Below are 15,381 nucleotides of genomic sequence, written 5' to 3' on the forward strand. Positions count from 1 at the left end.
CCAATGATTTTGCTGGAATTTAATGTCAGTACTGTAACTTTTGTTGCAGATCTCTCTCCCTCTTGCAGAGAGTAATGAATGTATCAATCTTCGTCCTTCTTTTCGTCAACATGACTGGGTTGTGTTCCTGTCTGTTCGTTACAGCTGTGGTAAGTAACTTCTCCAATTTCTTTATCTGTAGAACACATCAGTCAACTACAAGCAATGTTAAATTCAATTCGTGTCTTTGTTCGTAACATATTCGGTGTTACGTTCAATATTTTCCACGGTAGGCAGAAGTTCGTACCTCTCCTTATTATTCGTTTGTTTCCATAATACATACAAAAAATACAATGTCTGTTATCTGTCCCGCAGCCAGCTTATCTTTTTCTTTTTTTTTTTTTTTTCATCAGTCTACTGACTGGTTTCATGCGGGCCGCCACGAATTCCTTTCCTGTGCTAACCTCTTCATCTCAGAGTAGCACTTGCAACCTACGTCCTCAATTATTTGCTTGACGTATTCCAATCTCTGTCTTCCTCTACAGTTTTTGCCCTCTACAGCTCCCTCTAGTACCATGGAAGTCATTCCCTCATGTCTTAGCAGATGTCCTATCGTCCTGTCCCTTCTCCTTATCAGTGTTTTCCACATATTCCTTTCCTCTCCGATTCTGCGTAGAACCTCCTCACTCCTTACCTTATCAGTCCACCTAATTTTCAACATTCGTCTATAGCACCACAACTCAAATGCTTCGATTCTCTTCTGTTCCGGTTTTCCCAATGTCCATGTTTCACTACCATACAATGCTGTACTCCAGACGTACATCATCAGAAATTTCTTCCTCAAATTAAGGCCGGTATTTGATATTAGTAGACTTCTCTTGGCCAGAAATGACTTTTTTGCCATAGCGAGTCTGCTTTTGTTGTCCTCCTTGCTCCGTCCGTCATTAGTTATTTTACTGCCTAGGCAGCAGAATTCCTTAACTTCATTGACTTCGTGAGCATCAATCCTGATGTTAAGTTTCTCGCTGTTCTCATTTCTACTACTTCTCATTACCTTCGTCTTTCTCCGATTTCTCTCAAACCATACTGTGTACTCATTAGACTGTTCATTCCGTTCAGCAGATCATTTAATTCTTCTTCACTTTCACTCAGGATAGCCAAGTCATCAGCGAATCGTATATTGATATCCTTTCACCCTGTATTTTAATTCCACTCCTGAACCTTTCTTTTATTTCCATCATTGCTTCCTCGATGTACAGATTGAAGAGTAGGGGCGAAAGGCTACAGTCTTGTCTTACTCCCTTCTTAATACGAGCACTTCGTTCTTGATCGTTCATTCTTATTATTGCCTCTTGGTTGTTGTACATATTGTATATGACCCGTCTCTCCCTATAGCTTACCCCAACTTTTTTCAGAATCTTGAACAGCTTGCACCATTTTATATTGTCGAACGCTATTTTCCAGGTCGACAAATCCTATGAACGTGTCTTGATTTTTCTTTAGCCTTGCTTCCATTATTAGCCGTAACGTCAGAATTGCCTCTCTCGTGCCTTTACTTTTCCTAAAGCCGAACTGATCGTCACCTAGTGCATTCTCAATTTTCTTTTCCATTCTTCTGTATATTATTCTTGTAATCAGCTTCGATGCATGAGCTGTTAAGCTGATTGTGCGATAATTCTCGCACTTGTCAGCTCTTGCCGTCTTCGGAATTGTGTGGATGATGCTTTACCGAAAGTCAGATGATATGTCGCCAGACTCATATATTCTACACACCAACGTGAATAGTCTTTTTGTTGCCATTTCCCCTAACGAGTTTAGAAATTCTGATGGAATGTTATCTATCCCTTCTGCCTTATTTGACCGTAAGTCCTCCAAAGCTCTTTTAAATTCCGATTCTAATATTGGATCCCCTATCTCTTCTAAACCAACTCCTGTTTCTTCCTCTATCACATCAGACAAATCTTCACCCTCATAGAGGCTTTCAGTGTATTCCTTCCACCTATCTGCTCTCTCTTCTGCATTTAACAGCGGGATTCCCGTTGCACTCTTAATGTTACCACCGTTGCTTTTAATGTCACCAAAGGTTGTTTTGACTTTCCTGTATGCTGAGTCTGTCCTTCCAACAGTCATATCTTTTTCGATGTCTTCACATTTTTCCTGCAGCCATTTCGTCTTAGCTTCTCTGCACTTCCTATTTATTTCATTCCTCAGCGACTTGTATTTCTGTATTCCTGATTTTCCCGGAACATGTTTTTACTTCCTCCTTTCATCAATCAACTGAAGTATTTCTTCTGTTACCCATGGTTACTTCGCAGCTACCTTCTTTGTACCTATGTTTTCCTTCCCAACTTCTGTGATGGCCCTTTTTAGAGACGTCCATTCCTCTTCAACTGTGTTGCCTACTGCGCTATTCCGTATTGCTGTATCTATAGCGTTAGAGAACTTCAAACGTACCTCGTCATTCCTTAGAACTTCCGTATCCCACTTCTTGCGGATTGATTCTTCCTGACTAATGTCTTGAAGTTCAGCCTACTTTTCATCACTACTATATTGTGATCTGAGTCTATATCTACTCCTGGGTACGCCTTACAATCCAGTATCTGATTTCGGAATCTCTGTCTGACCATGATGTAATCTAATTGAAATCTTCCCGTATCTCCCGGCCTTTTCCAAGTATACCTACTCCTCTTGTGATTATTGAACAGGGTATTCGCTATTACTAGCTGAAACTTGTTACAGAACTCAATTAGTCTTTCTCCTCTTTCATTCCTTGCCCCAAGCCCATATTCTCCTGTTACCTCTTCTTCTACTCCTTCCCCTACAACTGCATTCCAGTCGCCCATGACTATTAGATTTTCGTCCCCCTTTACATACTGCATTACCCTTTCAATATCCTCATATACTTTCTCTATCTGTTCATCTTCAGCTTGCGACGTCGGCATGTATACCTGGACTATAGTTGTCGGTGTTGGTCTGCTGTCAATTCTGATTAGAACAACCCGGTCACAGAACTGTTCACAGTAACAGACCCTCTGCCCTACCTTCCTATTCATAACGAATCCTACACCTGTTATACCATTTTCTGCTGCTGTTGATATTACCTGATACTCATCTGACCAGAAATCCTTTTCTTCCTTCCACTTCACTTCACTGACCCCTACTATATCAAGATTGAGCCTTTGCATTTCCCTCTTCAGGTTTTCTAGTTTCCCTACCACGTTCAAGCTTCTGACATTTCACGCCCCGACTCGTAGAACATTATCCTTTCGTTGATTATTCAATCTTTTTCTCATGGTAACCTCCCCCTTGGCAGTCCCTTCCCGGAGATCCGAATGGGGGACTATTCCGGAATCTTTTGCCAATGGAGATATCATCATGACACTTCTTCAACTACAGGCCACATGTCCTATGGATACACTTTACTTGTCTTTAATGCAGTCGTTTCCATTGCCTTCTGCATCCTCATGTCGTTGATCATTGCTGATTATTCCGCCCTTAGGGGCAATTTCCCACCCCTAGGACAAGAGAGTGCCCTGAACCTCTATCCGCTCCTCCGCCCTCTTTGACAAGGCCGTTGGCAGAATGAGGCTGACTTCTTATGCCGGAAGTCTTCGGCCGCCAATGCTGATTATTTATCAAGTTTTAGGCAGTGGCGGGGATCGAACCCGGGACCGAAGACGTTTTGATTATGAATCAAAGGTGCTAGCCCTAGACCACGGGTCTACCGCCAGCTTATACAGCCAGTAAAAGGCACCGTTATATATAACACAAACAAGAGATCGAGCAACCAAATCTTGCACCTGGGTATTATGTGTACTTCATTTATAAGGTCATCAATAAGCATGCAGACTCGGGCTCATCATCACTTCTTTTCATATATTCAAATCGATTTTTTTTTAACTTGGTTAAGTACTTGGTCACAGCTCATTATCTTGGACGAATCCGTGATACTAATTAGCATACTGTAGAAATGTCACTGGCTCCTCCGCATCTTTAGGTACAGGTAAATTATCACCTGCTTCTGTAATTTTCTGGTCTTGTTTCACTCCCACAGACGTTATAATGTGGCACAGAAATTTCACATAAGAGTCCAAAAATAGAAACTTTTTTCCTTCTTCCATCGGAACGTACAACGTAGCTCATATACAGCAAATAATATTCCGCAGAAAAACATTTTTACAACTTCAGTCTCAAGTTTGGCCCCTTGTAGCACTAAAAGTACACTTTTTAGTTATTCGAAATGTTCCTCTATTGTCTACGAAAGGCAATGATATCATCAAGAAATAATATATACATTATCGTTTTTACACCAATAATAATAGATCTCCAAACCATTGGAATGTGGTGGGTGCATTTCCCAAATCTAAATACATTCTAAGAAATTCCAGAAAGCGAAAAGAAGCCATTTGAGGCCTGTTCTGAGGCACAATGGCAGTCTGATGAAAGCTTTGATTCGTATTAAGAAGAGTGAAATACTTACAGTTTGCTAAACTGTCAAGTGTCTCGTGCACTTGAGGCATCAGATATTTTTCAGGGGTGGTTACCCAGGTATGACAGTGTGACACCTTTTCCCTCATTTATAAGGACTGGCCCGATTGCATACGCGTCTCATTGGCAATGATTTTTGCTTTGATCTAATCTGAAATGGCACTCCACTTGTTCATCATAAGTTGTCTTTTGTAAGCTGGCCAACACTGTTACGCATAGAATTTCATCTCTTCTTCCAAAATTATCTAAAGAAACATAGAGACGAATTTTCCTCTCTGCATTTTCAGTTGCACAGATAACTCGTTTGGCACGAATCTGAAGACGATCTGTAGCTTCGTTCTAGCTGAGCAGCTCAATCAGAAAGGTTGTTCTGTTAGGCCCTTACATACTGCCACCCATAGACCTCACCTCATGTCCCCATGTATGATTTTAGGTGTGCTGGCGTTTAACATAAAGACACACAGTCCAACGGAAACTTAGGTAATAAATGTTTGTCCCTGAGTTCGTTGTAGGGAAGCATAGCCTCGTGTGTTTTCCTTACCCTAGACTTCCGTTGCCTCTGTAACTTTCAAACCCTTACTGGCTTTGTTCGCTCCATGTTACGTCTGACGACACTCAACACCTAGATGGCCAATGTCCCTACAGCAAGGGCTGCAAGGAGCCCGACACCTGTCAACTGTGTGACCCGCCCGCTCGCATCACCTACAATTTGTTCCACCGACGGAAACACTACGGGGTCATTATTGCGTGAAGATGACGAAACAAAACGTTCTACCTATTGTCATGATAGCGCAAGACAAACTGTCTCGTGTAAGGACGAGAGCGATGTTTACGTCACCTCCGATTTTTGTACTCCTCTGGTAAGTACATCAACAACTTCGCCGCTGCTTACTCGTTCCTCGTTCTGTCCAACCTCAGGATGCATGTCTGGCACAAAATTGCACGCATACGACAGACGAATGCTTCAAACTCTTCTCTCAACCTCTGTCTAAGAGTGGATAGCTTTTCCTTATACAGGGTGTTTCAAAACTGACCGGTGTATTTGAAACGGCAATAAAAACTAAACGAGCAGCGATCGAAATACACCGTTTGTTGCAATATGCTTGGGACAACAGTACATTTTCAGGCGGACAAACTTTCGAAATTACAATAGTTACAATTTTCAACAACAGATGGCGCTGCGAGTGATGTGAAAGATATAGAAGACAACGCAGTCTGTGGGTGCGCCATTCTGTACGTCGTCTTTTTGCTGTAAGCGTGTGCTGTTCACAACGTGCAAGTGTGCTGTGGACAACATGGTTTATTCCTTAGAACAGAGGATTTTTCTGGTGTTGGAATTCCACCGCCTAGAACACAGTGTTGTTGCAACAAGAGGAAGTTTTCAACGGAGGTTTAATGTAACCAAAGGACCGAAAAGCGATACAATAAAGGATCTGTTTGAAAAATTTCAACGGACTGGGAACGTGAGGGACGAACGTGCTGGAAAGGTAGGGCGACCGCGTATGGCAACCACAGAGGGCAACGCGCAGCTAGTGCAGCAGGTGATCCAACAGCGGCCTCGGGTTTCCGTTCGCCATGTTGCAGCTGCGGTCCAAATGACGCCAACGTCCACGTATCGTCTCATGCGCCAGAGTTTACACCTCTATCCATACAAAATTCAAACGCGGCAACCCCTCAGCGCCGCTACCATTGCTACACGAGAGACATTCGCTAACGATATAGTGCACAGGATTGATGACGGCGATATGCACGTGGGCAGCATTTGGTTTACTGACGAAGCTTATTTTTACCTGGACGGCTTCGTCAATAAACAGAACTGGCGCATATGGGGAACCGAAAAGCCCCATGTTGCAGTCCCATCGTCCCTGCATCCTCAAAAAGTACTGGTCTGGGCCGCCATTTCTTCCAAACGAATCATTGGCCCATTTTTCATATCCGAAACGATTACTGCATCATCTTATCTGCACATTCTTCGTGAATTTGTGGCGGTACAAACTGCCTTAGACGACACTGCGAACACCTCGTGGTTTATGCAAGATGGTGCCCGGCCACATCGCACGGCCGAAGTCTTTAATTTCCTGAATGAATATTTCGATGATCGTGTGATTGCTTTGGGCTATCCGAAACATACAGGAGGCGGCGTGGATCGGCCTCCCTATTCGCCAGACATGAACCCCTGTGACTTCTTTCTGTGGGGACACGTGAAAGACCAAGTGTACCGCCAGAATCCAGAAACAATTGAACAGCTGAAGCAGTACATCTCATCTGCATGTGAAGCCATTCCGCCAGACATGCTGTCAAAGGTTTCGGGTAATTTCATTCAGAGACTACGCCATATTATTGCTAAGCATGGTGGATATGGGGAAGATATCGTTTCCCAGACCGCAGCGCCATCTGTTGTTGACAATTGTAACTACTGTAATTTCGAAAGTTTGTCTGCCTGAAAATGTACTGTTGTCCAAAGCATATTGCAACAAACGGTGTATTTCTATCGCTGCTCGTTTAGTTTGTATTGTCGTTTCAAATAAACCGGTCATTTTTGAAACACCCTGTAGTAACTAAGTATTGTATTGTATGTTAACCGGGGACCTAAAAACGACGGAGGTGCTCCGTCCCCGCGGCAGCCGCAGTGGCTACAACCCCACGACGACTACCGCAGTCCATTTCACCCCTCCGCCGCCCCACACCGAACCCAGGGTTATTGTGCGGTTCGGCCCCCGGTGGACCCCCAGGGAACGTCTCACACCAGACGAGTGTAACCCCTACGTCTGTGTGGTTAACCGGGGACCTAGAAACGACGGAGGTGCTCCGTCCCCGCGGCAGCCGCAGTGGCTACAACCCCATGACGACTACCGCAGTCCATTTCACCCCTCCGCCGCCCCACACCGAACCCAGGGTTATTGTGCGGTTCGGCCCCCGGTGGACCCCCAGGGAACGTCTCACACCAGACGAGTGTAACCCCTACGTCTGGGTGGTTAACCGGGGACCTAGAAACGACGGAGGTGCTCCGTCCCCGCGGCAGCCGCAGTGGCTACAACCCCACGACGACTACCGCAGTCCATTTCACCCCTCCGCCGCCCCACACCGAACCCAGGGTTATTGTGCGGTTCGGCCCCCGGTGGACCCCCAGGGAACGTCTCACACCAGACAAGTGTAACCCCTACGTCTGTGTGGTTAACCGGGGACCTAGAAACGACGGAGGTGCTCCGTCCCCGCGGCAGCCGCAGTGACTACAACCCCACGACGACTACCGCAGTCCATTTCACCCCTCCACAGCCCCACACCGAACCCAGGGTTATTGTGCGGTTCGGCCCCCGGTGGACCCCCAGGGAACGTCTCACATCAGACGAGCGTAACACGTACGTCTGTGTGGTTAACCGGGGACCTAGAAACGACGGAGGTGCTCCGTCCCCGCGGCAGCCGCAGTGGCTACAACCCCACGACGACTACCGCAGTCCATTTCACCCCTCCGCCGCCCCACACCGAACCCAGGGTTATTGTGCGGTTCGGCCCCCGGTGGACCCCCAGGGAACGTCTCACACCAGACGAGTGTAACCCCTACGTCTGTGTGGTAGAGTAATGGGGCTGTACGCGTACGTGGAAGACTTGTTTGCGCAGCAATCGCCGACATAGTGTAACTGAGGTGGAATAAGGGGATCCAGCCCGCATTCGTCGAGGCAGATGGAAAACGCCTAAAAACCATCCACAGACTGGCCGGATCACCGGATCTCGACACAAATCCGCCGGGCGCTCCTTCCAACCCGGAAAGCCGTGCGTTAGACCGCACGGCCAACCGGGCGGGCTAGTAACTAAGTAGTTTACGCTCCTTTTGTTTGAATCTCGTCCTGCTAATCTTTTAGCACCTCGAAACTATAGTCATTTTTCGATGTGTACACTGATTCTACGTTCATTCAAACGCCTCACGACAAATACAAGCGTGCAATGTTCAACTGAAACCCATCTGGCCACGAACAAACATGATAGTTTCTCCTACATTCATTAAAAATGTAGAGGCTACAGCGGGGCACAAATTCAGGAATGTGGACATCCGAGGAATTTGTCAATTAAGACGAAGCAGATAAAATTTCATTATTTTCCTTATGGGATATAAAGGGTACACTCTAGAGACGGCGTTCTAGCCACAAACCACTCGAAGGGGCCATTGTGGGTGATCCGTCATGGACCGAAGTTCAAAACGTAGGAGAGGAGTCGGGAGGATGAGTACGTGCTGTCAGTTTTGGAGCTGGTAGCAGAGAGAACATGGCGTCCTCAATCACGCTCTTTTCCCATCACCCAACCCTCACGTGGCACTTCTGCTACTTACCCCGTTGGCTACCGCAAATTTCACTCGGGAAACTGCGGCCTGCCAACAGCCTCACTGGGCTGGACTACTGGTTGACTCAGTCATTTATACCACGCGAAAAAGTGCCGAGTATAGACTGTAAATCCAAACGCGAACTTTTTCTTTAAATTATTAATAAACTATGCTCGGTAATTTCCCACAGGATGGTGGCGTGGACATTAGTTAATTACCAAATACTTCGCTAAAATGTCACAGTTTCTTTGTTATTAAGTGCTATTTTCCCATTTTGGTGTTTGAGCTAAAAGTTTGGTGGAGAATACTTACTTAAGTTTATTTTAAAAGACTCATAGAACTTAATATTATTGTACATTTTGAAGTCACTGTCTAAGTGTTGAAATTGGTTTTTATTATCTCAGTATTCATGATCAGTTTGGCTATTTCAACGAATCTTACCGGTTTTCCGTGTTCTTTTCTTTATTCCAATTTTGCCATTTCTTGTAAGTGCTATATAGAGAATTATTTCTTTTTCTGTTCTCAGTTTCATACATTTTCTGTTTCTAGTTTACTGCAAAAGCTTTTCGCCTGTATGAGTCTTCCACTCATATACTGCAGAATCATTGGTTTGGTTTGTCTGTTGGTATTTCATTTGGGGTAGATAGTAGTCACAACCTAACACAGTATTTCTTACAACTTAACATTCTGGCTTTCTTGGGAGGATTCACTAGATATTCCAACGTAGTATACTTGAAATTTACCTATATTAAGATTTAAAGAACTCAACGTTTTCTGGGGAAATGCTTAAAGGCGGCGGATTTCGTCACTAGGCTTCTTACTCTGCAGAGTTTTATTAGTCATTTGCCGTTCCTGCCTGTTCCTAATTTTTTTTCCCTCGGCAGTTATTCATTAATATATTGCAGCAATATTGTAGTATACTTATTTGGAATTTTAGTGATAATTTCTTCTAATTATTCTGTGTTATTGTGTGGTGTGAGACCCGCATCAGTTGGTAATGACGAAGAACATCGAAAAAGTTCAAAGATAGGCAGTTCGTTTTGTATTATCCCGAAGTAGGAGAGAGAGTGCCACGGATATGATACATGAAATGGAGTGGTAATTATTAAAACAATGGCGTTTTTCGTTACGGTGGGCTCTTCTGGTGAAATTTCAGTCATCAACTTTCTCCACATATTGCTAAAATATTTTGTTGGTGCCCACCTACACAGACAGAAATGATCGTCACGATAAAACATGAGAAACCAGTTCTCGCAGAGAAAGATTTAAGTACGCGTTTCCCCTCACGGTAGCGCTGGACAGCCGCGTGTTCAGAGGCACTTTGCCACAGCTCGCTTATCTCCCCCCGTCGGAGGTTCGAGTCCTCCCTCGGGCATGGGTGTGTGTTTTCCATAGGGTAACTTAGTTTAAGTTAGATTAATTAGTGTGTAAGCCTAGGACAGATAACCTCAGCAATTCGGTCCCACAGAATCTTACTACAAATTTTCACTTTACCCCGCGCCATTCGAGATTGGAACGCTAGAGAAATATCTTGAAGGTGGTTCGATGAACCCTCTGCCAGCCACTTAATTGTCAATTGCATAGTAATGATGTAAATGTAGATGTTGAAGCTTTTCACAAGATTTATATATTTCTTCTCTGTTTCTTTTAATTCACCTAGTTAATTGTACATTGTGTAGACCTCATTTGTGCCATTAGGCGACTGGAAATCGATTGCGGAATAGAAAACTTTTCAGCTGACAACGAAGATTGTTTCTAAATGTGGGACATTTTTCTTAACCCTTTACGCTACTTTTCCTTTGAAAATTGTACAGACGTCTAATTCAAAGGCCTTCTCGTCCGTAAATCTTATTCCTTATACTCCTGTAGTGAACATATTGCGTTTAATTAGAGCATTTGTCATCTATTAAATTTCCCGTTTTCAAAAGTAAATTCACGTTAACTCTTACAGAAAAATTATACTGTTTCTGCATGATTTTTTATGCCTGTTTCCAAAGAACAACTTTTTCATCATGTTAGTACAGGTTCCCCAGAATCCGATGACTTGCTCGTGCTGTCCTTGGTAACAGTGGACTGGATAACACTAACAGTAGTTTTCCGTATTTGACTTTCCAGCATGCTTTCTGTTTGAAAAATGGTGTCTTTGTGAGATTAACAGCTTGAGCGAAATGAAATACAGGAGGTCTATTGCGTTATTCCTAATTGGTTCTTCCCCCTTTTGGGACTATTTCTCATCCCGGTGACAACAGAGATCGCCGTGCCATCCATAAAGGTCCGTGGCACTTGGTAGAGGATGACTCCTTATCCCGTAAGTCACTTGGTACCTACCCAAGTTCACCGCCAGTGCGTTACCTGCTTTCCGCCATTACAAGGTATGCCTTGGGTTTATCCCTTCTACGAGTATGAGACGTTAAGACTAGTCTCATTCCTCTTCGGAACTTACGGAGAGCATTACATAGTGTAAACTATAAAATATTACTGTAGTGTTACATAATTTCAGATAGTCCAGTGCTCTATGCTGCTCCAAACTGACCATGAAATCATTCTGGTCGTTCAGTACTGTTGTTAATTGTAATTCTTTTAAAGTATATGTCAGTGAATCTCATACTGTGAACTGATAGCTGTTGCAGAGAGACGGAAATCTTGCAAAGGCGTTGAAGTCACTGTTAAGCATACTACCTCTCCTGTATGAAACTGGCTTGTACTGCATCTTCGGGCAGATTTTAACCGACCAGGTAAGAGACACACCGAGATGGAAAGTAATGTTCACATTTCACACATAAGGCAAGTTTGTTATAGGCAGCACCCAATGAAGGGCCATGGGGAATGAACCAGATAAGTGTCTTTTTATCGAAATTGAGTTATTGCTTCATTTCGATTCAGACTGATCATACGCATCTGCTGAAGCGTTAAAACTGGAAAAAAAGCCACACTAGTTCAGAGATATTAGTATTCAAAGTTTTCTGTACAGGAAAAGAATGAGGCAACTCAGTCTTGACTCACTTTGCCACTAGAGAGTAGAGCAGAGTTCTTCTGCAATCTGTCCCCCCACCCCAGTGGATTGGATGCAAGGAAAGATAAAAAGAAGGTGGCTGTCTGCATAGACTTTGCAAAGAAATGTATCTCTATCAAACACAGCAATCTATGACGTTTACTTTAGGCGGCAACTTTCGATGTATTCGTTCAGTGTCCATGTTTTTGCAACAGGACAATCTATTTTATGTTTGTATTGAATGCATTGCCGAAAATGGCGTAAATAAAGTGATGTCATTCCTTTTCCACTTCATCTCTTTAGTCTTGGATGAGGGTACTGAGGAACCGTATACAGGATGTCACACTAGGAATGGTCAAGATTCAGGGATATGACGGGAACCATCATCCGAAGCAGAAAAGCTCCACTAAACATGCAGTCTAAATTCCATACTTTGAGAGCTATGAGCACATCTTCAGCTTCGAGACTGTGAAACAAGTCTCTCATACTGCAAGCTGTTTGCTTTCTATATTTTACGATTAAATAGTAGTGACCAAAACACGAAAAAATAACGTAGTACACATGGGCTCTAAAATGCATAGCGTAAGAGATAGGATCACTAGTTCAACAGAAGACATTCGTTTCACAGAAGCAAAGATGAACAATTGCTCATAGCACTTAATATACGCACTTTCGAGGCCATTTTTATTTGACTTGTGGCTTCGAGTGATGGTTTCTGACACACCCCTGAATACTGAACATTCCTCCTAGGACATCCTGTATATTTTGTGATTGTGTTGGTGATCAAAATAAAAAATTCGTCGTCATCCCCTTCATTCATTACGTAACTCTCAATCAAATTGGTGGCCGGAAGAACATCAAAATTACATTCCCTGTGCGTGGCCATGGAAACACAACAAGATTTCAGGGAAATCCAAAAGTAAACCACCTTTTTTAATTATAGTCAATCAAGAAATGGAAAATAATGTTTAACTCAAATACTGTTTGCTTCAAAGTGCGCTGAAATATAGCTTTTCAAAACTCTGCCTATTGAGATAATATTATCTGAATCCAGGCACTGCCTTATACTGAAATATCAAACGACTTATCACTGAGGAATCCAAAATGTCATCATAAGGACACCATGATAATGTCAACCAATGGGTGTCTTGTTTGAACTGCCCATATCTTAGAATTGTCTAACTTTGGAATTTCTTACTTGTCTAGTGCACAGTATCTCTGCAGTTATCTTCTCTTCAGTGTAATCTAACGCGAACAGTTCCGTTCTTCTTCCAGTTTCGAGTTAAAATGAAAAAGATTTACAAATCATGATTAAGTTTTTCCCCCTAGTTATTACGAAGTTCTTCACTTACATGACCCACATGCACTACTAGTCATTAAAATTGCTACACCATGAAGAAATGCAGATGATAAACGGGTATTAACTGAACAAATATATTATACGAAGGCTATCCACAAAGTACATTACGTTTTGGAATTAAAAATAAATAAAGTATTGGAAATTTTTTATTATATACAGATGAAAGCCACACTTCAATACTACTTTTCTATACAGTTGCCATTTAAATTAAGGCATTTATCGTAGTGATGGACTAGCTTGGAAATTCCTTCGTCGTAAAATTCGGCCGCCTGCGCCTTCAACCACGTGGTTACCTCTTCTTGAAACTGTGCGTCGTCTCAAAACGGTGCACATAGCCAACCACTTCCTCATTGCTGGGAATAAGTGGAAGTCGCTCGGTGCCAAGTCGGGACCGTACGGCGGATGAGGAAACAACTCCCACTTAAAAGATTCGAGAACTTCACGAGTGGCATTTGCCGTGTGGGCCCGGGCGTTGTCGTGAATCAGCAAGATCTTTGAGCCCAACTTTCCCCTGCGCTTGTTTTGTATTGCTCTTCTGAGGTTGTGCAGAGTTTGGCAATACCTTTGAGAGTTTATTCTAGTGCCTCTTTCCAGGAAATCCAGAAATCACACCTTTTCTGTCCCAAAAGACAGTCGCTATCACCTTCCTTGTCGACATTTCTTGGGTTTTGGGGGAATTTGTGTGCCCCCACTGCATTGACTGCAATTTAGTCTCGCAGTTCACATGCTTAACCCATGTTTCGTCACCAGTAACGAAGCGATCGAGTAATGAGTCGCCATATTTCTCGTAAGCGTCCAAAAACGTTAACGCTGCAGCCATTCGCTGAATTTTGTGAATCTCTGTCAAGATTTTTGGTATCCATTTTGCACAAAACTTGTGGTAACCAAGCTTTTCGGTAGTGATTTCGTGCAACAAACTTCGTGAAATTTGTGGAAAACTCATAGAGAGTTCCGTTATTGTGAAATTCCAGTTTTCAAGAACCACGGCATCGACTTTTTCGACAATTTCGGCAGTCACTATGCTGGGTCTTCCACTTCGCTCTTCGTCGTGAACGTCAGTTCGGCCATTGTGTTGTCCCCATACACTTCACAAAGCTGCTGATAGATTTCTATCGGTGTACAGTTTTTTGCAGTCAGAAACCTTATTACAGCACACACTTCACACTTCGCGGCATTTTCAATTAACACTGACATTTCAGACTGTCACAGTCACTCAACGGAGTACAGCACGAACCTCTCACTAGCACGGCAGGATGCCGACTGAGCGGCGGAATGCCATGACACCAAGATAGCCGCGCTAGCCCCGCCCCTAACGGACACAAACGAAAACTTAATGTACTTTGTGGATAGCCCTAGTACTTTAACTGATACGTGATTACATTTTCACGCAATTTGGATGCATAGATCCTGAGAAATCAGTACCCAGAATAAACACCTCTGGCGGTAATAACGGCCTTGATACGCCTGGGCATTGAGTCAAACAGAGCTTGGATGGCGGGTACAGGTACAGCTGCCCATGCACATTCAACACGATATCACAGTTTATCAAGAGTAGTGACTGGCGTATTGTGACAAGCCAGTTGCTCGGCCACCGTTGACCACACGTTTTCAATTGGTGAGAGACCTGGAGAATGTGCTGGCCAGGACAGCAGTCGACAAGTTTCTGTATCCAGAAAGGCCCGTACAGGACCTGTAACATGCTGTAGTGCATTATCCTGCTGAAATGTAGGGTTTCGCTGGGATCGAATGAAGAGTGGAGCCACGGGTCGTAACACATCTGAAATGTAACGTCTGTTCAAACTGCCGTCAATGCGAACAAGAGGTGACCGAGACGTGTTGATACTCCAGTATGGCGATGACGGATACACGGTTCCAATGTGCGTTCACCGCGATGTCGCCAAACACGGATGCGACCATCATGATGCTGTAAACAGAACCTGGATTCATTCGAAAAAATGATGTTTTGGCATTCGTGCACCCAGGTTCGTCGTTGAGTACACCATCGCAGGCGCTCCTGTCTGTGATGCAGCGCCAAGTGTAACCGTAGCCATGGTCTCCGAGCTGATAGTCCACGCTGCTGCAAACATCGACGAACTGTTCGTGGAGATAGTTGTTGTCTTGCAAACGTCCCCATCTTTGGACTCAGCGATCGAGACGTGGCTGCACGATCCGTTACAGCCATACGGGTAAGATGCCTGTGGTGCTCGACTGCTAGTGATACGAGGCCGTTGGGATCCAGCACGGCGT

At 43.9% G+C, this 15,381-nt stretch overlaps 1 protein-coding gene across 1 annotated transcript in view; it reads left to right on the top strand.

The window, feature by feature from the left end:
• LOC126279787 (odorant receptor 43a-like) overlaps positions 1-15,381 on the top strand; it is a 55,343-nt gene that overhangs the window by 25,695 nt on the left and 14,267 nt on the right. The window contains exons 4-5 of the mRNA XM_049979709.1: positions 50-149; positions 11,404-11,517. Of these exons, the coding sequence (XP_049835666.1) occupies positions 50-149; positions 11,404-11,517 (214 nt within the window). The remainder of the gene's footprint in view (positions 1-49; positions 150-11,403; positions 11,518-15,381) is intronic.

This window comes from Schistocerca gregaria, chromosome 1 (genome assembly GCF_023897955.1).
Source record: "Schistocerca gregaria isolate iqSchGreg1 chromosome 1, iqSchGreg1.2, whole genome shotgun sequence".
In the NCBI taxonomy this organism is placed as follows: Eukaryota; Metazoa; Arthropoda; class Insecta; order Orthoptera; family Acrididae; genus Schistocerca; species Schistocerca gregaria.